Here is a 24,539-nt window from a genome sequence, read left to right as displayed (position 1 = left end):
AATAGTTGTCAAAAAAACGGGGTCGAACTAGATTCTGCAGGTCGAAATCTACAAGGAAATAAATGTCTTTGGTTAACTTTAAAAAATGATCAAAAATTGGTCGAATTTTCATATTGAAAAATTTTGATTTTGAAAATGTTGTCAAAAAAATTTCCAAAAAAATCAGTATATAGATCTCGACGTATTGATTCCAAATATATATCGTGTCGAAGGTCTTTAGGCAAGATTTTAAAAATATCCTCTTTGACAATATTTTCTTTTTAAATCCAAAAAATGTCAATTTTCCAATGGGCGATTCTGGAAAAATGGTAAAAGTTGTCGATAAAATGAGGTCGAAACTAACTTCTGGAGGTCAAAATCTATGGGAAAATGTCATTGGTTTAATTTCAAAAATGATCGAAAATTGGCCAAAATGTTCATATTGAAAAATTCTGGTTCTGAAAAACTTGTCAAAAAATTCCTAAAAAATCGGGGATATAGATTTCGACGTGTTAACTCCAAAAATATAGCGTGTTTATTGGCCCCGGGGTAAGATTTTTGAAATATTCTGTTTGAAAATCTTTTTTTTAATCCAAAAAATTGCAATATTTCAATGGGCGGATTCTGGAAAATGGTAATAGTTGTTGAAAAAATAGGGACGAACTAATTTCTGCAGGTTGAAATCTACAAGAAAATGTCTGTGGGTAACTTTCAAAAATGATCAAAAATTGGTCTAAATTTTCACATTGAAAAATTTTGGTTTTGAAAGGATTGTCAAAAAAATCAAAAAAAAATCGGGCATATAGATTTTCACGTGTTGATTCCAAAAATATATTGTGCTTAAGGTCCTGGGGCAAGATTTTAGAAATATTCTGTTTGAAATTTTTTTTATCCAAAAAATTGCAATATATTCCAATGGACGATTCTGGAAAAATGGTTAAAGTTTTCGATGAAGTGAGACCGACACTAACTTCTGCAGGTCGAAATATATAAGAAAATGTCATTGGTTTAATTTCAAAAATGATGGAAAATTGGCTTAAATTTTCAGATTGAAAAATTATATTTTGAAAAAGTTGTCAAAAAAAATCCCCAAAAATCGGGGATACAGATTTCGACGTGCTAACTCCAAAAATATATCGTGTCTAAAATCCCGAGCCAAGATTTTGGATATATTCTGTTTGAAAATCAATTTTTCTAAAAATACAAAAAATTGCATTCGAAATTTTCAAGAAAATGTCTTTGGTTTCATTTTGAAAATGGTCGAAAATTGCCTTTAAATTTTCATACTGAAAAATTCTGCTTCTGAAAAACTTGTCAAAAAATTCCTAAAAAAAATCGGGGATATAGATTTCGACGTGTTGACTCCAAAAATATACCGTGTTTATTGGTCTCGGGGTAAGATTTTTAAAATATTCTTTCTGAATTTTTTTTTTTAACCAAAAAATTGCAATATTTCAATGGGCGGATTCTGGAAAACGGTAGTTGTTGGAAAAATAGGGCCGAACTAATTTCTGCAGGTTGAAATCTACAAGAAAATGTCTGTGGGTAACTTTCAAAAATGATCAAAAATTGTTCTAAATTTTCACATTGAAAAATGTTGGTTTTGAAAAAATTGTCAAAAAAATTCCAAAAAAATCGGACATATAGATTTTGAGGTGTTGATTCCAAAAATGTATTGTGCTTAAGGTCCTGGGGCAAGATTTTAGAAATATGCTGTTTGAATTTTTTTTTATCCAAAAAATTGCAATACATATATTCCCATGGACGATTCTGGAAAAATGGTTAAAGTTGTCGATGAAGTGAGGCCGAAACTAACTTCTGCAGGTCGAAATATATAAGAAAATGTCATTGGTTTAATTTCAAAAATGATGGAAAATTGGCTTAAATTTTCAGATTGAAAATTGTATTTTGAAAAAGTTGTCAAAAAAATCCCCAAAAAATCGACGTGCCAACTCCAAAAATATATCGTGTCTAAGATCCTGGGCCAAGATTTTGGATATATTTTGTTTGAAAATTAATTTTTCTAAAAATACAAAAAATTGCATTCGCAATTTTCAAGAAAATGTCTTTGGTTTCATTTTGAAAATGGTCAAAAATTGCCTTTAAGTTTTCATATTGAAAAATTCTGCGTCTCAAAAAATTCCTAAAAAAATCGGGGAGATAGATTTCGACGTGTTGACTCCAAAAATATAGCGTGTTTATTGGTCCCGGGGTAAGATTTTTGAAATATTCTGCCTGAATTTTTTTTTTTAATCAAAAAAATTGCAACATTTCAATGGACGGATTCTGGAAAACGGTAATAGTTATTGGAAAAATAGGGCCGAACTAATTTCTGCAGGTTGAAATATACAAGAAAATGTCTTTGGGTAACTTTCAAAAATGATCAAAAATTGGCCTAAATTTTCACATTGAAAAATTTTGGTTTTGAAAAAATTGACAAAAAAATTCCAAAAAAATCGAGGATATAGATTTCGACGTGTTGTCTCCAAAAATAAACCGTGTCTAAGGTCCTAGGACAAGATTTTAGAAATATCCTCTTTGAAAATCTTTTTTTTAATCCAAAAAAATTTCAGTACTCTTATGGGCGATTCTGGAAAAAATGGTAAAAGTTGTCGATGAAATGAGGCTGAAACTAACTTCTGCAGGTCGAAATCTATAAGAAAATGTCATTGGTTTAATTTCAAAAATGAAAATTGGCTAAAATTTTCATGCTGAAAAATTCTGTTTTAAAAAGTTGTCAAAAAAAATCCCAAAAAATCGGGGATATAGATTTCGACGTGCTGACTCCAAAAATATATCATGTATAAGGTCATACGGCAAAAGTTGGGAAATATTCTGTTTAAAAATCAAATTTTCTAAAAATACAAAAAATTGCATTCGAAATTTTCAAGAAAATGTTTAATTTCAAAAATGATAGAAAATTGGCTTAAATTTTCGTATTAAAAAATTCTGTTTTGAAAAGGTTGTTAAAAAAGTCCCCAAAAATATATCGTGCTCAAGGTTCTGGGGCAAGATTTTAGAAATTTCCTCTTCGAAAATCTTTTTTTTTTAATCCAAAAAATTGCAATATTCCAATGGACAATTCTGGAAAAATGGTAAACGTTATCGAAAAATGAGGCCCAAACCAACTATTGAAGTTAGAAATCTATAAAAAATGTCTTTCGTAAAGTTTCGAAAATGGACGAAATTTTGCTTAAATTTTCAAATTGAAAAATTTGTCAAAAAATTCCAAAGTTCTTAAAAAAGCATTAGGGACTCCAGAACTCTGATAATAAACAATATGGATTCCGAAAGGGTCGCTCAAGGCAGGTTATGTCTTGTCAATCTAACCAAAAAATCCAGCCAATAAAAACTGACTGAATGAATTATATGGAAACATAAAAACAAGACGAAAAATCCGAACCGACTCGGTACGATTAAAAAAAGATGGTTTGCTTTGAATCAGTTTATTTTCGTGATATCTTTTATCAAAAGAAACAGACATCACATTTAACACATCAAGCATGAAAGCGATCAGTTTAAGATTACAAAGAGATAAAAAACTGCCACTATAATATCCAAAGCTGATTTCTTTTCAGACAAAAAACAGGAACTTTTGTAAATAGAAGATGATATCAGGCAGACACTAATTTGGGAATGTTATAAATTGATGCTTCTACTACTTAGAAGCGGACTCGTTATTAATTAGAGACACGTTTGTGGTGTTGTAACATTTCAACGTAAATCGTCGTGTTGACGTTTTGAGTTACGACCTCTTAAACACCAAGTCATTATGATCAATTTTTTTAATTAAACCGAACTTCTGTTATTATACAACGAAAACGTTGTATAATTTTTACAATGTTTTTTAAAACTAACCTCGTAACCTACAAAGCGCTTGGAAACTTCGGCAACACTAGTAACAATACGAAATAAATTATTTTAATATCGTCTCTTTATTGGTGACAAACACGCGAACAATAAGAATCTCAAACAATTACATATATCACCAATACTTTAATGTGCCTTCTTTTAACTTTCTTCTTTATTTAAAGTAGATATTAAAGAAATTATGGATATTAATGGGCGGATACGTTTTCTATATTAGGCACCAGAAAACAAACGCGGCTTTAAGTAAGTCATGTTTGTATAAAATTGGCTTAAATTTAGCCTGTATTTTCGTTCTTGGATTAGTGCTCCACTTTTTTCTTTTTCGCGAACGGTGTTTATTATTTAAACACGTAGTTAAACCCCTTTGACACAAATTTGAGTCCACAAACAATTTTTATTGATTTATTTATTTTCCGGATTAAATTCTGACTCTCCCCTACTTTTTCCGGTAGTAATTACCCTTTGTTGCGGCAACAATTTCCGATTTTCTCTGCTCTAAATATCTCGGTGGCGATTGTTATCGACTCGAATAAAACGATCTGATCGATTAACTTACCCGACTATTACAAAATATTGTGGAATTTCTGATGGGAAAAAATGATAGGTATTGTGGTTGACAACTGGAGTGAATGTGATACCTTGCCGAGAATATCGGGATACGACCTACACGAATGTAATGAAGCCATGGTGTTATTGGTAAAACATAATTCTTCAAAAACCAGTTGGAACTTTTTGCTTTTGCGGATTTAAAGCCAGACGTGAAAGCTCAGCGACCAGGGTCAAAAAAATCGCACACTTTTAATATCTAAACTCAAAGAACAGGATGCTCAAAGATTTCCGGGTTTGCCCGATATTCTCCTTCAATTAAAACTCAAAAGCACCGACCAGGAAGTCCATTGTTTCGTTGATTCATTGCATCCTTTTTTCACGATTCATCCACAAGTCCAGCACCAAATTCCGCGGTGCCTCTGATCGACGAAATCATCCGATGGTTATCTTCGAAAAAAATCCGTAGCATTCTTCCACAAACTCTAACGAAGCGCAAATTCAGATTACGTCGGATGGAAAGTGAAATTCATGGATTTTTGCGCACAAGCCGCCGATACATCATGACATTTTAAATTTTAAGACAGATAATTAGCGATCGGCTAAAGGCGTTCGAAAAATGCGTGGCAGCTTTCAGATAGCGATTCGGAGTAAGCGAATGATAATTAATTGGCTTTAATTAAGCAATTTATCTGATCGACACCACGAAAAACAGAAGAAGTATTTCACAACGTGCTCGGATGTGCGGACAGGCGAGAGTTTAGATAAGGATACAACGTATAAATCGCATTTTTAATTAAATTGGAGCGCGATTCGACAAAAATTATAAAATATGCGCATATAATATGCATTAGGTGAGGGACGAATGTACACAAACACGGTCGGATGTGAGTAAGAAGATGCAAACATCGAGGTGTAAACATGTACTAGGTTTTCGTAAAAATTTGAAAATATGACGACACCGTGCTTAACCAGTGTGGGAACCAAAAAAATAATGTGATAGGAGAACTGAACTGAACGTTTTTTCGATAACTGGTATCATTTTTCCAGAATCACGCCTTGGAATCTTGTAATTTTTTGGATAATGTTGTATTTTTTAAAAGATAATAAAAATCGACTGACAGACATAAACGGAGACCTATTTCTTCCTACCCTAGGGGTCAACGTCGAAGAATTTTGAGGTCCCTAGTGTTTTCTTTAAGAATTTAAAACAATGTTGGTATCCCTGGTATTTTGTTTTTGAAATAATTGGAAATAATCTTGGGAGTTTCTAGTTCTTTGTGTTGAAACGATTTTAAAAGAGTCTTGGGGGCCGCTAGTATTTTAGTTCCGAAAAATGTGAAAAATTCTTGAAATCCATAGTGTCTTTTTAAGAATTTAAAAGAATGTTAGAAACCCTGATGTTTTTGCAAGAATTTGAAAAAACCTTGGAAACTTCTGGTGTTTCGTTTTGGAACGAATTTCACTTTGAAAATGTAAAACAATTTTGAGACTTTAATAGTGTTTTTGTTTTGAAATAAAATTGAAAGAATATTGGCATTCGTAGTGTTATATTTAAAAATTTAAAGGAATCTTCGGGTCCTTGGGAATTTCGGATATTCCTGAAAACCTCTTGTGTTCTCAATTTGAAAAAAATTGAAAGAATTTTGAGGTCCCTAGTGTTTTTTTTTTTTTTTCAAGAATTTAGAGAAATCTTGGGAGGCAAGAATTTAAAGAATGTCGGAACCTCTGCTGTTTTGCTTTTGAAAGAATTTGAAAGGACCTTGAAACGAATTTGAAAGAATTTTGGAGGCCCCTGGTTTTGACATATTGACAGATCTGATCTCGAGATTCTTTCAAACTACTTTTGAAGTAAAAAATCTCATGGATCCCTTGCGCCTGGTTTCAAAAACTACTTCAAAAATAAAACCCACGGACTCTTCGAGATTTTTTCAAATTATTTCAAAAACAAGACCCACATGAGGTACCCGAGATTCTTTCGAATTACTTCAAAAACCAAGACAAAGGAATCTCAAGATTCTTTCAAACTACTTCAAAAACAAAACAACAGGCGGTCCCGAGATTCTTTCGAAATACTTCATAAACCAGACACAAGGGATCCCCGAGATTCTGTCAAACTACTTCAAAAACCAGACACAAAGGTTCTCCGAGATTCTTTCAAAATACTTGAAAAATAAAACCCACGGATTCCCCGAGATTCTTTCGAATAATTACAAAAACAAGACCCGCATGGAGTCCCCAAGATACTTTCGAACTACATATGTACTTCAAAAACAAAACACAAGGGGTTCCCGAGATTCTTTCAAACTACTTCAAAAACCAAACACAAGGGGTCCCCTAGATTCTTTCGAATTACTTCAACAAACAAGACAACGGAATCTCAAGATTCTTTCAAACTACTTCAAAAACAAAACAACAGACGGCCCCGAGATTCTTTCGAACTACTTCATAAACCAGACACAAGGGATCCCCGAGATTCTATGAAACTATTTCAAAAACCAGACACAAGGGGTCCCCGAGATTCTTTCAAAATACTTCAAAAATAAAACCCACGGATTTCCCGAGATTCTTTCAAACTAATTCATGAACCAGACACAAGGGGTGACCGAGATTCTTTCAAATTACTTCAAAAACCAAGACAAGGGAATCTCAAGATTCTTTCAAACTACTTCAAAAACAAAACAACAAGCGGCCCTGAGATTCTTTCAAAATACTTCATAAACCAGACACAAGGGATCCCCGAGATTCTGTCAAACTACTTCAAAAACCAGACACAAGGGGTCTCCGAGATTCTTTCAAAATACTTCAAAAACCAGACACAAGGGATCCATGAGATTTTTTCCAACTACTTCAAAAATAAAACCTACGGATTTTCCGACATTTTTTCAAATTATTTCAAAAACAAAACAACCTGCGGCCCCGAGATTCCTTCGAACTACTTCATAAATCCGACACAAGGGATCCCCGAAATTCTTTCAAATTACTTCAAAAAACCAAGACAAAGGAATCTCAAGATTCTTTCAAACTATTTCAAAAACAAACAGCAGGCGACCCCGAGATTCTTTCGAAATACTTCATAAACCAGACACAAGGGATCCTCGAGATTCTGTCAAACTACTTCAAAAACCAGACACAAAGGTTCACCGAGATTCTTTCAAATTACTTCAAAAATAAAACCCTCGGATTCCCCGAGATTCTTTCAAATGATTACAAAAACAAGACCCGCATGGAGTCCCCAAGATCCTTTCAAAATACTTTAAAAACAAAACCCACGGATTCCCATAGATTCTTTCAAATTATATCAAAAACAAAACAACAGGCGGCCCCGAGATTCTTTCAAATTACTTCAAAAACCAAGACAATGGAATCTCAAGATTCTTTCAAACTACTTCAAAAACAAAACAACAAGCGGCCCCGAGATTCTTTCAAAATACTTCATAAACCAGACACAAGGGATCTCCGAGATTCTGTCAAACTACTTCAAAAACCAGACACAAGGGGTCCCCGAGATTCTGTCAAAAGACTTCAAAAACCAGACACAACGGTTCCCCGAGATTCTTTCAAAATACTTCAAAAATAAAACCCACGGATTCCCCGACATTCTTTCAAATTATTTCAAAAACAAGACCCGCATGGAGCCCCAAGATCCTTTCAAACTACATATGTACTTCAAAAACAAAACAGAAGGGGTCCCCGAGATTCTTTCGAATTACTTCAACAAACAAGACAAGGGAATCTCAAGACTCTTTCAAACTACTTCAAAAACAAAACAACAGACGGCCTCGAAATTCTTTCGAAATACTTCATAAACCAGACACAAGGGATCCTCGAGATTATGTCAAACTACTTCAAAAACCAGACACAAGAGTTCCACGAGATTCTTTCAAAATACTTCAAAAATATAACCCACGGATTCCCAGAGATTCTTTCAAATGATTACAAAAACAAGACCCGCATGGAGTTCCCAAGATCCATTCAAACTACATATGTACTTCAAAAACCAGACACAAGGGGTCCCCGAGATTCTTTCGAATTACTTCAACAAACAAAACAACAGACGGCCCCGAAATTCTTTAGAACTATTTCATAAACCAGACACAAGGGATCCCCGAGATTCTATAAAACTATTTCAAAAACCAGACACAAGGGGTCCCCGAGATTCTTTCAAAATACTTCAAAAATAAAACCCACGGATTCCCCGAGAATCTTTCAAATTATATCAAAAACAAAACAACAGGCGGCCCCGAGATTCTTTCAAACTAATTCATGAACCAGACACAAGGGGTCCCCGAGATTCTTTCAAATTACTTCAAAAACCAAAACAAAGGAATCTCAAGATTCTTTCAAACTACTTCAAAAACAAAACAACAGGCGACCCCGAGATTCTTTCGAACTACTTCATAAACCAGACACAAGGGATCCCCGAGATTCTGTCAAACTACTTCAAAAACGAGACACAAGGGGTCCCGGAGATTCTTTCGAATTTCTTCAAAAAACAAGACAAGGGAATCTCAAAATTTTTTCAAACTACTTCAAAAACAAAAAAAAAACACGCGGCCCCGAGATTCTTTCGAAATACTTCATAAACCTGACACAAGGAATCCTCGAGATTCTGTCCAACTACTTCAAAAACCAGACACAAAGGTTCTCCGAGATTCTTTCAAAATACTTCAAAAATAAAACCCACGGATTGCCCGAGATTCTTTCAAATTATTTCAAAAACAAGACCCGCATGGAGTCCCCCAGATCCTTTCAAACTACATATGTACTTCAAAAACAAAACACAAGGGGTCCCCGTGATTCTTTCAAATTACTTCAAAAATCAAGACAAAGGAATCTCAAGATTCTTTCAAACTACTTCAAAAACAAAACAACAGGCGGCCCCGAGATTCTTTCGAACTACTTCATAACCCAGACACAAAGGGTCCCTGAGATTCTTTCAAACTACTTCAAAAACCAGACACATGGGATCCATGAGATTTTTTCCAACTACTTCAAAAATAAAACCCACGGACTCTCCGAGATTTTTTCAAATTATTTCAAAAACAAGACCCACATGAGGTCCCCAAGATACTTTCAAATTACATACTTCAAAAACAAAACACAAGGGGTACCCGAAATTCTTTCGAACTACTTCATAAACCAGACACAAGGGATCCCCGAGATTCTGTCAAACTACTTCAAAAACCAGACACAAGGGGTCCCCGAGATTCTTTTAAAATACTTCAAAAATAAAACTCACGGATTCCCCAAAATTCTTTCAAATGATTTCAAAAACAAGACCCGCATGGAGTCCCCAAGATCCTTTCAAACTACATATGTACTTCAAAAACAAAACATAAGGAGTCCCCGAGATTCTTTCGAATTACTTCAAAAAACAAGACAAGGGATTCTCAAGGTTCTTTCAAACTACTTCAAAAACAAAACAAAAGGAACCCCCAAGATTTTTTCAAACCAGACAAGGTGTCCCCGTGATCCATTCAAACTGCATCAAAACCAGACACAAAAAGTCCACGTTGAGCATACATTTTTTCCCGTTGGTTATCTACTTTAAATATATTTCAATTCAACATGACCTGACTTGACTTGAGCTGACCTGACTTGATCTGACCTAACCAGACTTCGTTTAACTGTATTCAAAATAGTTTATTTCTTAACATATAACATACAAAACTGATATTAAACCAAAATGTGTATTCTTCTAGACAAATCTGCGTGGACGACGGACAAGAACTCTCCCTCCACTACGGCTGTCAATTCTACGAAGTCAGCGCGGCCGAAAACTTCGCTGGAGTCTCCTTGGCCTTCCAATCCCTCCTTCGAGAAGCCCGATCCGTCCAACTCCTGAAGGCCCTCCCAATCCGGAGAAAACTGGGAGTCAACAGCGTTTCCAAAGTCTTAGGCAACATATTCGGCAAAAACTCTAAAGGCGATCGCAAGAAGAGACCATCTCTTAGTATATGAACGATTAGCGATAAGAAAATAAATGTAAAAGTTCCTTATTTATTAATTAAGAGCATAGCGCTTTGTTGGTTCATTCTAAAGAAACGATGGCGACAATAACAATGTTATTGTAAAAAGACTGACTTTAGGGAATTTTTAGAGCGTCTAACGCGCGATAAATTGTAAAGCTCGGCTTGTGATATTGGAAAATGTAAAAAGTAGAGATATACAGTAGGATTTAGACGTATCTGGAGGTTTTTGAATTTTACATTGATCTCATAAGTTTGTAAAGCTTTCGAACGAAACGCATATAATGCTAAAGTAAATGTTGCAAATGTATATATTTATATTTTATATTTTTATACTATAATGGTAACGTAGGTAATAAGAATGTCCTACTGAGTGTGTTGTTTTTCTCGCCTGAACATCGAACCTAACCTAATTCTAAATTCTAGTGACTTTTGTAATCAACGCCATTAGGTTGTCCACCAAACTCGAACTGTCAACAGTGTCAAACACCTATTTCAAATACTGTGGTTGAAAATGTAAGGACGCCCCTTTAACGTGCCCCCATAACCCCCTTTTTGCAGGAACACGTCGAAACTGTTCACCACCCTCAAAAGACACTTCTGTAACGTAACCCTACAAGAACTCGCAGTCCAGACCTTCTGCGACATCCAGGTAAACGTACCCTTCAAAGTTAACGTAAAACCCCTTGATGTACACGAGCACCACAATTGCGACCGCTTGAAAATCGAGCTACTTGGGATTAAAAGCGGCCGTGATACCCTCAAACACATACAAGATGGTAACAACATTAAGATTTTTTCGTCGACGGAGGACTACGATGAAAATATCACGTGCAATATTCAAGCCCCGGTCAAAGCTAGTGAGTTGTATGAAGACAGCGTTGTCTACGTTAACTTTAGATTTAAATGTGCAGGCACATGGGGACGTTTGTGCTGGGGCATTCGGCGGCTCGAAATTGGTTCTACAATCGCGCAAAGGCAACATTTTCGTTAATAAGTTTCAAGGTGATTTGTTTAGCGTGACTACTCAGAATGGCGATATTGTGTTGAAGGGGGCTGTCGTGGCGACTGATATTAAAGTGGTAGCTGATATAGGGGTACTCATCAGCGTGTAGTTTGCCTAATAATTGGCTAAATGTTTGTAGAATATTAAAGCTAAAAGACTGCAGGGGTTGGACGCTCTGGTGAAAACTAACGAAGGAAATATCACCGTGGAATCATCCTACTGTGATAAAGGGGTCTTTGAGGGGCGCAACGGCGATTTTAATTTACACAATATACACAAAAATAGCGACGTGTGTGTTAAAAATGGAAACCTGAATCTAAGTGAGTATAAATCTCGACTATTGTGTGATTTTTACGTCCGCTTTAGCTGGTTTGGATGGCCACATTAACGCACAATTGGAGAACGTTAATGCAGACATTCAAATTTCTCGAATTTTGGAAAATTCGAAAATCACTGCAAACAACGGCGATGTCAAGCTTCAGCTATCTGATCACTGCCAAGACAACACAATGTTTGAAATAAAGACAGACAATCACGTTTTAGACCCCAGTATTAGGTTAATTCCTAGTAAAAATGATAAAACTTTGTTTTTAATGCCTCACACTGAACAGTACAAACACCTTCTAGTTGAATCTAATAACGGAAAAGTTTCCATTCATAGTGCGTCGTGGGCAAACATGTTAAAACTGAAATTCAACCAAAACAAAGATTAAAACATTAAATAAATTTATTTGTTTCTTCTTGATTTTTTCCCTTTCTTTTTCTGTTTGTTCTTTTTCTTGTCTGCGATTTTCCGCGCTTTCAGGATTTGATCAGTTGTTTTCAACTCGGATTTTCGTTGCTTCAGTTTGAGTTTCTTGTTGTGTTTAGCCCAATGGGTGTTGGGTTGCGTTTGCAATCTAGACTGACTGGTATTTTCGTTTTCGTCGTCACTTTCGTTGGTTATTTTTGATTTTTCTTTCCATTGCGCGTATCTGTTGCTTTTGTAGGTGGCCGGAATCCACACTCCTGATTCCGTTCTAATTTTCCCAGTCCGCTGATCCTACAATTTCTGGTTTAAAAAAAAAAAACAATAAAAATTGAAGGTCGTACTTGCACTGCCACCATTTTCTTCTTTTTTCTGTCCCATTTCTTCGTCTGCGCGTTCTTCCTCATCGCGTCTTCCGAGTCTAGAGTGAGGTCGAGCTGTACCTTGGTTGCTTCATTTTGGAAATTGTTCACCGCTAAGCTATGAAATTTAAAAGTTCAGAGGAGTTTGGTCACACAGTATTTATTTACCCTTCTTCTGTGTGCCGATCCGCCGGTAAATACGGTATGAAATTGTCATCCCTCAGCTTCTGTTTTTTGTTTTTCTTATACAAGTGTTCCAATTTTCGTTTTTTTGGTAGAATTACCTTCTCGAAAGCGTCATCAATATCTTCGTTCGTACTTATGGCTAAATTGCTTTCACTTTTATTTTGACCTTCCATTTCCGCTTCTTTCCTTTCTTGAGTTTCATGAAACGAACTGATTTTTTCTTTATGGAAGGAGCGTTTTTGCTTCATTGCTAAGTACTCCTGGGATTTGTTTTTGCCACAAATTTCGAAAATCGTCTGAAAACGGGAAATGTATTGTTGGTTGCCTACGTTTAGAACGTACCCCTTGTGGCCGATAGCTCTTCATTTGGTCCAACAAGTTTTCTCTTTCTTCCTCCACATAGTCGTCACGTTTTTTAAATATGGGGTGGGTGCCGCATTTGTCAAACGGCATTTCTTTAACCCTACGATTACTGTCCGAGGAAGCCGCTGGTCTTGATCGTATATATTGTTTATAGGCGTTTTCCGTGACTTTTTTCATGCTTACCTGCGAAAAATTCATAAATACGCCATTTTTAAATCAAAATTGACATTTTGAAAATTTTATTTTGTCGTGTTGGTACGACAAATGTCACATGACGACACTGTTCAAGTTTAATCAATTTTAACAATGTGAAGTTGAAACCATAGATTAATATAGATGCGACATACAGGCTGATTTTGGAAAACCACCCTTATTGACATTGGAATGCTCAAGCGCCAAATTTAAATAGTCGATGCCAATAAAAAAACTTGTTTCACTACAACTCAAATCGTGGAGTCGAAAAGTTGAACAATTGAGAAACCGAAATAGGCCAAAATCGAAAAGTTAAAAATTGAACAATTTATAAATTGAGAAATTGACAATTAAAATTTCGAAAAATCCAAATCTCGATAAATCGAGAATTCAAAAAACTTAAAAATTCGAAAAATTGAAAAATTGAGACATTGAAAAATCCAAAGAACGAGAAATCGAAAAGTAATGAAGTCGAAAAATCGAAAAATTGAGAACGACAAACAAAAAGTTAAAAGTTGAAAAATTGGAAAAGCGAAAAAATCAAAAAACGAAAAAATGGAAAACTAGAAAAACTGAGAAACCGAAATAGGCCAAAATATAAAATTGAAAAACTGATAAATCGAAAACCTGAATAATCAAATCTCGATAAATCGGGAATGAAAAATGAACAAATCGAAAAATTGAAAAACAACATCGAAAACCAGGAAGTCGAAAAATCGAAATATTGAAAAATTAAAATATCAAAAGACTGAAAAATCTAAAATTTAAAAATTGAAAAATCTAAAAACTAAAAAGGCAGACACATTGAAAAATCCAGAAGTCAAAAATAGAAAAGCCGAAGAATTGAAATATTGCAAAATCCTAAAACTGAAAAATCGAAAAATCAAAAAAGTGAAGTCGAAAACAGGAATCTTAAAAAATCGAAAAATTAAAAAATCAAAAACCTGAAAAATAAAAAAATTAAAGAATTGAAGAACAGGAAAATCGAAACACTCGAAGGTCAAGTAGTGGGAAAATGAAAACATTGATTAATTGAAAAATCGAAAAATTGAAAGTTAATGAAAGTCAAATTTGGAAAATTAAAAAATCGAAAATTTGACAAAATGACAATTGAAAAACAGAAAACCTAAAACCGGGAAGTCGAAAAATCAAAAGATTACGAAATCGAAATATTTGAAAAATTCGAAAACTTGAAAAATTGAAATATCAAAGAACTGAAATGAAAAATCGAGAAATAGAAAAATCTAAAATTGTAAAAATTAAAAAATCTAAAATTTAAAAATCGAAAAATTCAAAAATCGAAAAACTAAAAAAATCAACACATCGAAAAATCCAGGAGTCAAAAATCGAAAAGTCGAAGAATCGAAATATTGAAAAATCCCAAAACTGAAATATCGAAAAACTGAAAAATGAAAGAAAAACTAAAAATGGGAAACTAAATCGGGAAATCGAAACATTAAAAAATCGAAAGATTAAGCAATCGAAAAATTGAAAAATCGATAAAGTAAAAAAATTGACATATCGAAAACTCCAGAAGCCAAAAATCGAAAAGTCGAAGAATCGAAATATTGAAAAATCCCAAAACTGAAATATCGAAAAACTGAAAAATTAAAGAAAAACTGAAAAATGGAAAACCTGAAAAATCGAAAACTGAAATATCCAAAAACTGAAAACCTAAAAAGTCGAAATACTGAGCAATCGAAAAATCCAAAAAGTGAAGTCGAAAAATCGAAACGTTAAAAAAAAATAAAAAATAAAAAATCAGAAACGTGAAAAATAAAAAAATTAAAGAATTGAAGAACAGGAAAATCGAAACATTCGAAGGTCAAGTAGTGGGAAAATGAAAACATTGATTAATTGAAAAATCGAAAAATTGAGAGTTAATGAAAGTCAAATTTGGAAAATTAAAAAATCGAAAATTTGACAAAATGACAAATCAGAAACCTGAAAAATCGAAAAATTAAAGCATTGAAGGACAGGAATATCGAAACCCTCGAAAGTCACGAACTGGGAATATCAAAACATCGATTAATTGAAAAATCGAAAAATTGACAGTTTATAAATGTCAAATTTGAAAAATTGAAAAATCGAAAATTTGAAAAAACGACAATTGAAAAACAGAAAACCTAAAACCGGGAAGTCGAAAAATAGATAGTTTAAGAAATCAAAACATTTGAAAATTTTGAAAACTTGAAAAACTGAAATATCGAAGAAATAAAATGAAAAATCGAGAAATCGAAAAATCTAAAATTTTAACTATTGAAAAATTTAAATATCAAAAAACTGAAAAATCTAAAATTTAAAAACCGAAGAATTGAAAAACAGAAAATCTAAAACCGGGAAATCGAAAAATCGAAAGATTAAGAAATCGAAACATTTGAAAAATTGAAATATGGGAGAGCTGAAATGAAAAATCGAGAAATCGAAAAATCTAAAATTTTAAATATTGAAAAATTAAAATACCAAAAAATTGAGAAGTCTAAAATTTAAAAATCGAAAAAGTAAAAAGTCGACACATCGAAAAATCCAGAAGTCAAGAATGGAAAAGTCGAAGAACAGAAATATTGAAAAATCCCAAAACTGAAATATCGAAAAACTGAAAAATGAAAGAAAAACTGACGAATCGAAAAACCGAGAAATCGAAAAATCAAAAGATTAAGAAATCGTGGAGGCGAAAAGTCAAATAATTGAGAAACCGAAATTGACAATTAAAATGTCGAAAAATCCAAATCTCGATAAATCGAGAATTCAAAAAACTTAAAAATTCGAAAAATTGAAAAACTGAGAGATTGAAAGATCCAAAGAACGAGAAATCGAAAAGTGATGAAGTCGAAAAATCGACAAATAGAGAAATCGACAAACAAAAAGTTAAAAGTTGAAAAATTGGAAAAGCGGAAAAATCAAAAAACGAAAAAATGGAAAACTGGAAAAACTGAGAAACCGAAATAGGCCAAAATAAAAAATTGATAAATCGAAAACCTGAATAATCAAATCTCGATAAATCGGGAATGAAAAATTAACAAATCGAAAAATTGAAAAACAGAACATCTAAAACCAGGAAGTCGAAAAATCGAAGGATTAAGAAATATTGAAAAATTAAAATATTATCAAAAGACTGAAAAATCTAAAATTTAAAAATCCAAAAATTGAAAAATCGAAAAAGTAAAAAGGCAGACACATTGAAAAATCCAGAAGTCAAAAATAGAAAAGCCGAAGAATTGAAATATTGAAAAATCCTAAAACTGAAATATCTAAACACTGAAAAATCGAAAAATCAAAAAAGTGAAGTCGAAAACAAGAACCTTAAAAAATCGAAAAATTGAAAAATCAAAAACCTGAAGAATAAAAACATTAAAGAATTGAAAAACAGGAAAATCGAAACACTCGCAGGTCAAGAAATGGGAAAATCAAAACATTGATTTATTGAAAAATCGAAAAATTGAGAGTTAATGAAAGTCAAATTTGGAAAATTAAAAAATCGAAAATTTGACAAAATGACAATTGAAAAACAGAAAATCTAAAACCGGGAAGTCGAAAAATCAAAAGATTAAGAAATCGAAATATTTGAAAAATTGAAATATCGAAGAACTGAAATGAAAATTCGAGAAGTCGAAAAATCTAAAATTTTAAAAATTAAAAAAATCTAAAATTTAAAAATCGAAAAAGTAAAAAAATCGACAAATCGAAAAAGTGAAGTCGAAAACAGGAACCTTAAAAAATCGAAAAATTGAAAAATCAAAAACCTGAAAAATAAAAAAATTAAAGAATTGAAGAACAGGAAAATCGAAACACTCGCAGGTAAAGAAATGGGAAAATCAAAACATCGATAAATTTAAAAATCGAAAAATTGAGAGTTTATAAAAGTCAAATTTGAAAAATTAAAAAATCGAAAATTTGACAAAATGACAATGAAAAACTGAAAATCTAAAACCGGGAAGTCGAAAAATCAAAAGATTAAGAAATCGAAATATTTGAAAAATTGAAATATCGAAGAACTGAAATGAAAAATCGAGAAATCGAAAAATCTAAAATTTTAAAAATTAAAAGAATCTAAAATTTAAATATCGAAAAAGTAAAAAAATCGACACATCGAAAAATCCAGGAGTCAAAAATCGAAAAGTCGAAGAATCGAAATATTGAAAAATCCTAAAACTGAAATATCGAAAAACTGAAAAATGAAAGAAAAACTAAAAAATGGAAAACCTGAAAAATCCGAAAACTGAAATATCCAAAAGCTGAGAACCTAAAAAGTCGAAAAACTGAGCAATCGAAAAATCCAAAAAGTGAAGTCGAAAAATCGAAACGTTAAAAAAATAAAAAATAAAAAATCAGAAACCTGAAAAATCGAAAAATTAAAGAATTGAAGAACAGGAATATCGAAACCTTCGAAAGTCACGAACTGGGAATATCAAAACATCGATTAATTGAAAAATCGAAAAATGGACAGTTTATAAATGTCAAATTTGAAAAATTGAAAAATCGAAAATTTGAAAAAACGACAATTGAAAAACAGAAAACCTAAAACCGGGAAGTCGAAAAATAGATAGTTTAAGAAATCAAAACATTTGAAAATTTTGAAAACTTGAAAAACTGAAATATCGAACAAATGAAATGAAAAATCGAGAAATCGAAAAATCTAAAATTTTAACCATTGAAAAATTAAAATATCAAAAAACTGAAAAATCTAAAATTTAAAAACCGAAGAATTGAAAAACAGAAAATCTAAAACCGGGAAACCGAAAAATCGAAAGATTAAGAAATCGAAACATTTGAAAAATTGAAATATGGGAGAGCTGAAATGAAAAATCGAGAAATCGAAAAATCTAAAATTTTAAATATTGAAAAATTAAAATACCAAAAAATTGAGAAGTCTAAAATTTAAAAATCGAAAAAATAAAAAGTCGACACATCGAAAAATCCAAAAGTCAAGAATGGAAAAGTCGAAGAACAGAAATATTGAAAAATCGCAAAACTGAAATATCTAAAAACTGAAAAATCGAAAAATCAAAAAAGTGAAGTCGAAAACAGGAACCTTAAAAAATCGAAAAATTGAAAAATCAAAAACCTGAAAAATAAAAAAATTAAAGAATTGAAGAACAGGAAAATCGAAACACTCGCAGGTCAAGATATGGGAAAATCAAAACATCGATAAATTTAAAAATCGAAAAATTGAGAGTTTATAAAAGTCAAATTTGAAAAATTAAAAAATCGAAAATTTGACAAAATGACAATTGAAAAACAGAAAATCTAAAACCGGGAAGTCGAAAAATCAAAAGATTAAGAAATCGAAATATTTGAAAAAAAATTGAAATATCGAAAAACTGAAATGAAAAATCGAGAAATCGAAAAATCTAAAATTTTAAAAATTAAAAAAATCCAAAATTTAAATATCGAAAAAGTAAAAAAATCGACACATCGAAAAATCCAGGAGTCAAAAATCGAAAAGTCCAAGAATCGAAATATTGAACAATCCCAAAACTGAACAATCCCAAAACTGAAATATCGAAAAACTGAAAAATGAAAGAAAAACTAAAAATGGAAAACTAAATCAGGAAACCGAAACATTAAAAAATCGAAAAATTTAAAACGACAATTGAAAACAGAAAATCTAAAACCGGGAAGTCGAAAAATAGATAGTTTAAGAAATCAAAACATTTGAAAATTTTTAAAACTTGAAAAACTGAAATATCAAAGAAATGAAATGAAAAATCGAGAAATCGAAAAATCTAAAATTTTAAACATTGAAAAATTAAAATATCAAAAAATTGAAAAATCTAAAATTTAAAAACAGAAGAATTGAAAAACAGAAACTCTAAAACCGGGAAATCCAAAAATCGAAAGATTAAGAAATCGGAACATTTGAAAAATTGAAATATGGGAGGGCTGAAATGAAAACTCGAGAAATCGAAAAATCTAAAATTTTAAATATTGAAAAATTAAAATACCAAAAAATTGAGAAGTTTAAAATTTAAAAATCGAAAAAGTAAAAAGTCGACACATCGAAAAATCCAGAAGTCAAGAATGGAAAAGTCGAAGAACAGAAATATTGAAAAATCCCAAAACTGAAATATCTAAAAACTGAAAAATCGAAAAATCAAAAAAGTGAAGTCGAAAACAGGAACCTTAAAAAATCGAAAAATTGAAAAATCAAAAACCTGAAAAATAAAAAAATTAAAGAATTGAAGAACAGGAAAATCGAAACACTCGCAGGTCAAGATATGGGAAAATCAAAACATCGATAAATTTAAAAATCGAAAAATTGAGAGTTTATAAAAGTCAAATTTGAAAAATTAAAAAATCGAAAATTTGACAAAATGACAATTGAAAAACAGAAAATCTAAAACCGGGAAGTCGAAAAATCAAAAGATTAAGAAATCGAAATATTTGAAAAAAAATTGAAATATCGAAAAACTGAAATGAAAAATCGAAAAATCTAAAATTTTAAAAATTAAAAAAATCCAAAATTTAAATATCGAAAAAGTAAAAAAATCGACACATCGAAAAATCCAGGAGTCAAAAATCGAAAAGTTGAAGAATCGAAATATTGAACAATCCCAAAACTGAAATATCGAAAAACTGAAAAATGAAAGAAAAACTAAAAATGGAAAACTAAATCAGGAAATCGAAACATTAAAAAATCGAAAAATTTGAAACAACAATTGAAAACAGAAAATCTAAAACCGGGAAGTCGAAAAATCGAAAGATTAAGCAATCGAAAAATTGAAAAATTGAAAAAGTAAAAAAAACACGTCGAAAAGTCCAGAAGCCAAAAATCGAAAAGTCGAAGAATCGAAATATTGAAAAATCCTAAAACTTCAATATCGAAAAACTGAAAAATGGAAAGCCTGAAAAATCCGAAAACTGAAATATCCAAAAACTGAGAACCCAAAAGTCGAAAAACTGAGCAATCGAAAAATCCAAAAAGTGAAGTCGAAAAATCGAAACGTTAAAAAAACTAAAAAATAAAAAATCAGAAACCTGAAAAATCGAAAAATTAAAGAATTGAAGAACAGGAATATCGAAACCCTCGAAAGTCACGAACTGGGAATATCAAAACATCGATTAATTGAAAAATCGAAAAATTGACAGTTTATAAATGTCACATTTGAAAATTTGAAAAATCGAAAATTTGAAAAAACCACAATTGAAAAACAGAAAATCTAAAACCGGGAAGTCGAAAAATAGATAGTTTAAGAAATCAAAACATTTGAAAATTTTGAAAACTTGAAAAACTGAAATATCAAAGAAAGAAATGAAAAATCGACAAATCGAAAAATCTAAAATTTTAAACACTGAAAAATTAAAATATCAAAAAACTGAAAAATCTAAAATTTAAAAACCGAAGAACTGAAAAACAGAAAATCTAAAACCGGGAAATCGAAAAATCGAAAGATTAAGAAATCGAAACATTTGAAAAATTGAAATATGGGAGAGCTGAAATGAAAACTCGAGAAATCGAAAAATCTAAAATTTTAAATATTGAAAAATTAAAATACCAAAAAATTGAGAAGTCCAAAATTTAAAAATCGAAAAAGTAAAAAGTCGACACATCGAAAAATCCAGAAGTCAAGAATGGAAAAGTCGAAGAACAGAAATATTGAAAAATCCCAAAACTGAAATATCGAAAAACTGAAAAATGAATGAAAAACTGACGAATCGAAAAACCGAGAAATCGTGGAGTCGAAAAGTCAAATAATTGAGAAACCGAAATAGGCCAAAATCGAAAAATCAAAAAGTTAAAAACTGAACAATTTATAAATTGAGAAATTGACAATTAAAATGTCGAAAAATCCAAATCTCGATAAGTCGAGAATTCAAAAAACTTAAAAATTCGAAAAATTGAAAAACTGAGAGACTGAAAGATCCAAAGAAGGAGAAATCGAAAATTGATGAAGTCGAAAAATCGACAAATAGAGAAATCGACAAACAAAAAGTTAAAAGTTGAAAAATTGGAAAAGCGGAAAAATCAAAAAACGAAAAAATGGAAAAACTGAGAAACCGAAATAGGCCAAAATAAAAAATTGATAAATCGAAAACCTGAACAATCAAATCTCGATAAATCGGGAATGAAAAATTAACAAATCGAAAAATTGAAAAACAACATCGAAAACCAGGAAGTCGAAAAATCGAAAGATTAAGAAATATTGAAAAATTGAAAAAGTAAAAAGGCAGACACATTGAAAAATCCAGAAGTCAAAAATAGAAAAGCCGAAGAATCGAAATATTGAAAAATTCCAAAACTGAAATATCGAAAAACTGAAAAATGAAAGAAAAACTGACGAATCGAAAAACTGAAATATCCAAAACTGAGAATCTAATGAACCGGAAAAACTGAGAATAAAAAAAGTGAAGTCGAAATATCGAAACCTTAAAAAAATCGAAAAATTGAAAAATCAAAAACCTGAAAATTAAAAAAATTAAAGAATTGAAGAACAGGAAAATCGAAACACTCGAAGGTCAAGTAGTGGGAAAATGAAAACATTGATTAATTTAAAAAATCGAAAAATTGAGAGTTAATGAAAGTCAAATTTGGAAAATTAAAAAATCGAAAATTTGACAAAATGACTATTGAAAAACAGAAAATCTAAAACCGGGAAGTCGAAAAATCAAAAGATTAAGAAATCGAAATATTTGAAAAACTGAAATATCCAAAAACTGAGAATCTAATGAACCGAAAAACTAACAATAAAAAAAGTGAAGTCGAAATATCGAAACCGTAAAAAAATCGAAAAATTGAATAATAAGTAAACTGAAAAATCTCAAAACTGAAATGTCCAAAAACTGAGAAATTAAAAAATTGAAAAATTGAGAAATCGAAAAATCAAAAAAGTGAAGTTGAAAAATCGAAACCTGAAAAAATTGAAAAACCAAAAAACCTGAAAAATCAATTAATTGAAAAATCGACAAATACAGAGTTTATAAAAGTCAAAAATTGAAAAATCGAAATATTTAAAAATCGTAAAATTGAAGAGAAAAACTGAAAACCGAGAAATTGTAAAATCCAAGCAGCTTGTAATATTCTGGTAAATCTAGTGTCAATTTGTCGAAAGTTGAGTGTAGTTAATTTTATGCCTAGTTAGAAACAAACACTGTTACCAACATAAGTCGAGGAGTCCTCAACCGTCATTTAATTTAAACTATGACGCTTCTCTATGTTCTCTGTTGAAACCGTCTTACGCCCCCCACACACGGCAAATCCCCCAAAACATCACCCACAATTTATGCCGAATTATTTTAATTGAGTCGATAGTGACATTTGTTACCAATCTCGGAAACATAAATTACCAGATCGACGTAATTTTCGTGCAACGTCAACAAGGCCTCATGCTGCTCCTCCAGCAACCCTTGGGGTATCTTCCCCACGGATCCCTCGCCGTTTTTCGTGACGATGGCCAGAGGTCGCCCCAAAAACAAATGCAAATCGAGCAAGTGCGCATGCTCGTCTGGTGACACCAACGAGAAAGCGGTCCCCGAGCGCCCGGCTCGGGCACATCGGCCCACCCTGTGCACGAACAACTTGGATTTGGCCGGGAAATTATAATTGATGACGTTGTCTAATTGGGGGATGTCGATACCCCGAGCCGCCACGTCTGTCACCACCAGAACTTTGACTTTTCCGGTTGAGAATTTAGCAGCATTGATTTTGCGAGCAGAAGGGTCCAGGTTTGAGTAGATATAGGTGTTACTTATACCCACACGGTCTAAAACCTACAACAAATAATTACAATTCCAAGTTTGTTAATTTCGTTCGTAAGCTAACCCACCATGTGAAGATACTCCACGTGGTGTCTAGTGGCCGCAAAAATTATAGTCTGTTGTTGACTGTCAATGTAGTCTTTTAGTAGAACGAGTAGAGCGGCGACTCGTTCCTCTGGTCGCACTGTGACATACCACAACTGCAATTCTTCAGGGATTTTTGACTCGACGTCCAATCTCAGCAACACTGGGTCATTTAACCCAGCTTTGGCAAACTCTACTAACACTTTCGGTAACGTGGCTGAAAACAACACCGTTTGTCGCGAATCCGGTAACCTATTAACAATCTCGCTCAACTGCTCCCCCAGCCCCATTTCAAACAAACGATCGGCCTCATCAAACACCACATACTCCAAACTGGTCAATTTCAGCTCCATTTCAATACACACGTGCAAAAATCGGCCCGGCGTGGCCACAATAATATCCGGATTGCCATGAATCGCCGAAAATTGATCATCCATGGAGTCCCCCCCTAGAATCACCGCCGACTTCAACCCCATGAAGCGCCCCAACTCCTTGATAAATTTCAAAGTCTGTAGAGCCAATTCTCGCGTTGGGGACAATATAAGAGCGCGAGCGCCCGCTTTGGCGCTTCGCATTTTCAGTTTCTCGAACATGGGGATGAGAAAACATGCGGTTTTGCCGCTGCCGGTGCGTGCCATAGCTACAACATCCCTGCCTTCAAGGACAAGGGGGATGGTCTACAAATTGAGGTTAGGTTTGTTTTGAACTAATTGCGACTTACTTTTCTTTGAATGGGGGTAGGCTGCTGGTAGCCGCGTTTCGTAACACCTTTGATGACATTGAAACTGAGCCCCATGGACTGGAAACCGCCGCTTTTTTTCGAGGTTTTCTTCTTGGGTTTTTCTTCGGGGGTGTCGATTTCGACGGCTTCGTTGGGGTTGGCGAAACCCGGGAGAGAAGCCATTTTGGGGTTTTAATTATAACACAAAAACACAGTCGAAATAAGAAACGGGTTTTCAGGTTATGTCAGGTGTTGACAGATTACAACGTGGGTTTAAGATTTAGTGACTTTTGTTGGGTTAGGTTGGTGAAAGAAAATTAAATGTTTTTATTCGAAAAAATAGGCAATTTTAAATGCGATACTGCAGTGCTAGAAGTACAAAATTCGAAACAGAGCTAACCAGGATGAACATCGTCGTACAGTCGATTTTAAAAAACCCAGCAGCTGAAAAAACAGGTGATTTGTTGGTGGTCACACCTGTCAAAAGAATGACGTCTTGTTCTAGTGCATTGTGATTGGTTAAAGGTTTAAGAGGGAAATGTAGCAACATTTCGAAACTGATGAAAGCGGCACGTTGCAGTTCGTCTTGCACCCTTTTGCAAGAAAGAGACACAACGAAACCGAAACTCTAAAAACACATATTAATTATATTTAATAAAGCATAGATATTGTACATACCAGAAAAGAAAAGCTTCCCCATAAGTTTGTAACAAATATTATAACGTCAACGTCTCTAGTATTGTCTACTATTTTCGCGTATGAATATATAGAAAACACGACGACTTTGACCAGCAAGGTTAAAACCACTGCAAAG

General features: G+C 32.7%; 3 protein-coding genes across 3 annotated transcripts in view; 2 read left to right on the top strand and 1 right to left on the bottom strand.

Moving 5' to 3' along the window:
* LOC135125112 (ras-related and estrogen-regulated growth inhibitor-like) overlaps positions 1-10,700 on the top strand; it is a 194,381-nt gene extending 183,681 nt beyond the window's left edge. The window contains exon 5 of the mRNA XM_064050461.1: positions 10,101-10,700. Coding sequence (XP_063906531.1) covers positions 10,101-10,359 — 259 coding nt within the window. The 3' untranslated portion in view covers positions 10,360-10,700. The remainder of the gene's footprint in view (positions 1-10,100) is intronic.
* A 132-nt stretch (positions 10,701-10,832) lies between these two features.
* On the top strand, positions 10,833-12,118 carry LOC135125111 (uncharacterized). The gene is made up of 5 exons (XM_064050460.1): positions 10,833-10,883; positions 10,929-11,227; positions 11,268-11,464; positions 11,513-11,693; positions 11,740-12,118. Coding segments are annotated over exons 1-5 (1,026 nt in total). The 5' UTR covers positions 10,833-10,881; the 3' UTR covers positions 12,087-12,118.
* Positions 12,083-24,165, bottom strand: LOC135125110 (ATP-dependent RNA helicase DDX54). Its single transcript, XM_064050459.1, has 7 exons — positions 23,726-24,165; positions 22,989-23,681; positions 22,510-22,932; positions 13,012-13,215; positions 12,652-12,965; positions 12,466-12,601; positions 12,083-12,415 (listed from the first exon to the last, which is right to left on the bottom strand). Exons 1-7 carry the CDS (start codon positions 23,906-23,908, stop codon positions 12,101-12,103), a joined length of 2,268 nt encoding a protein of 755 aa, XP_063906529.1. The 5' UTR covers positions 23,909-24,165; the 3' UTR covers positions 12,083-12,100.
* Between the last annotated feature and the right edge of the window lie 374 nt (positions 24,166-24,539).

Source organism: Zophobas morio, unplaced genomic scaffold, assembly GCF_036711695.1.
Source record: "Zophobas morio isolate AGI-343-1 ecotype UQ-CSIRO unplaced genomic scaffold, CSIRO_AGI_Zmor_V1 ptg000008l, whole genome shotgun sequence".
Lineage (NCBI taxonomy): Eukaryota > Metazoa > Arthropoda > Insecta > Coleoptera > Tenebrionidae > Zophobas > Zophobas morio.
The sequence above is the reverse complement of the archived record's forward strand: the minus strand, read 5'-3'. Positions and strand labels throughout refer to the sequence as shown.

Bases quoted from the DNA above. Each gene is read 5' to 3' on its own strand.
- LOC135125110 (XM_064050459.1), bottom strand. From the start codon at position 23,908: ATGGCTTCTCTCCCGGGTTTCGCCAACCCCAACGAAGCCGTCGAAATC. The intron at 13,216-22,509 runs GTAATTTATGTT...AATTTTTCGCAG, and splicing joins ACGAAAATTACGTCGATCTG to GTAAGCATGAAAAAAGTCAC. The intron at 12,602-12,651 runs GTAAATAAATAC...TAAATTTCATAG, and splicing joins GATCGGCACACAGAAGAAGG to CTTAGCGGTGAACAATTTCC.
- LOC135125111 (XM_064050460.1), top strand. The intron at 11,228-11,267 runs GTGAGTTGTATG...CGTTAACTTTAG, and splicing joins TCAAGCCCCGGTCAAAGCTA to ATTTAAATGTGCAGGCACAT. The intron at 11,694-11,739 runs GTGAGTATAAAT...CGTCCGCTTTAG, and splicing joins AAATGGAAACCTGAATCTAA to CTGGTTTGGATGGCCACATT.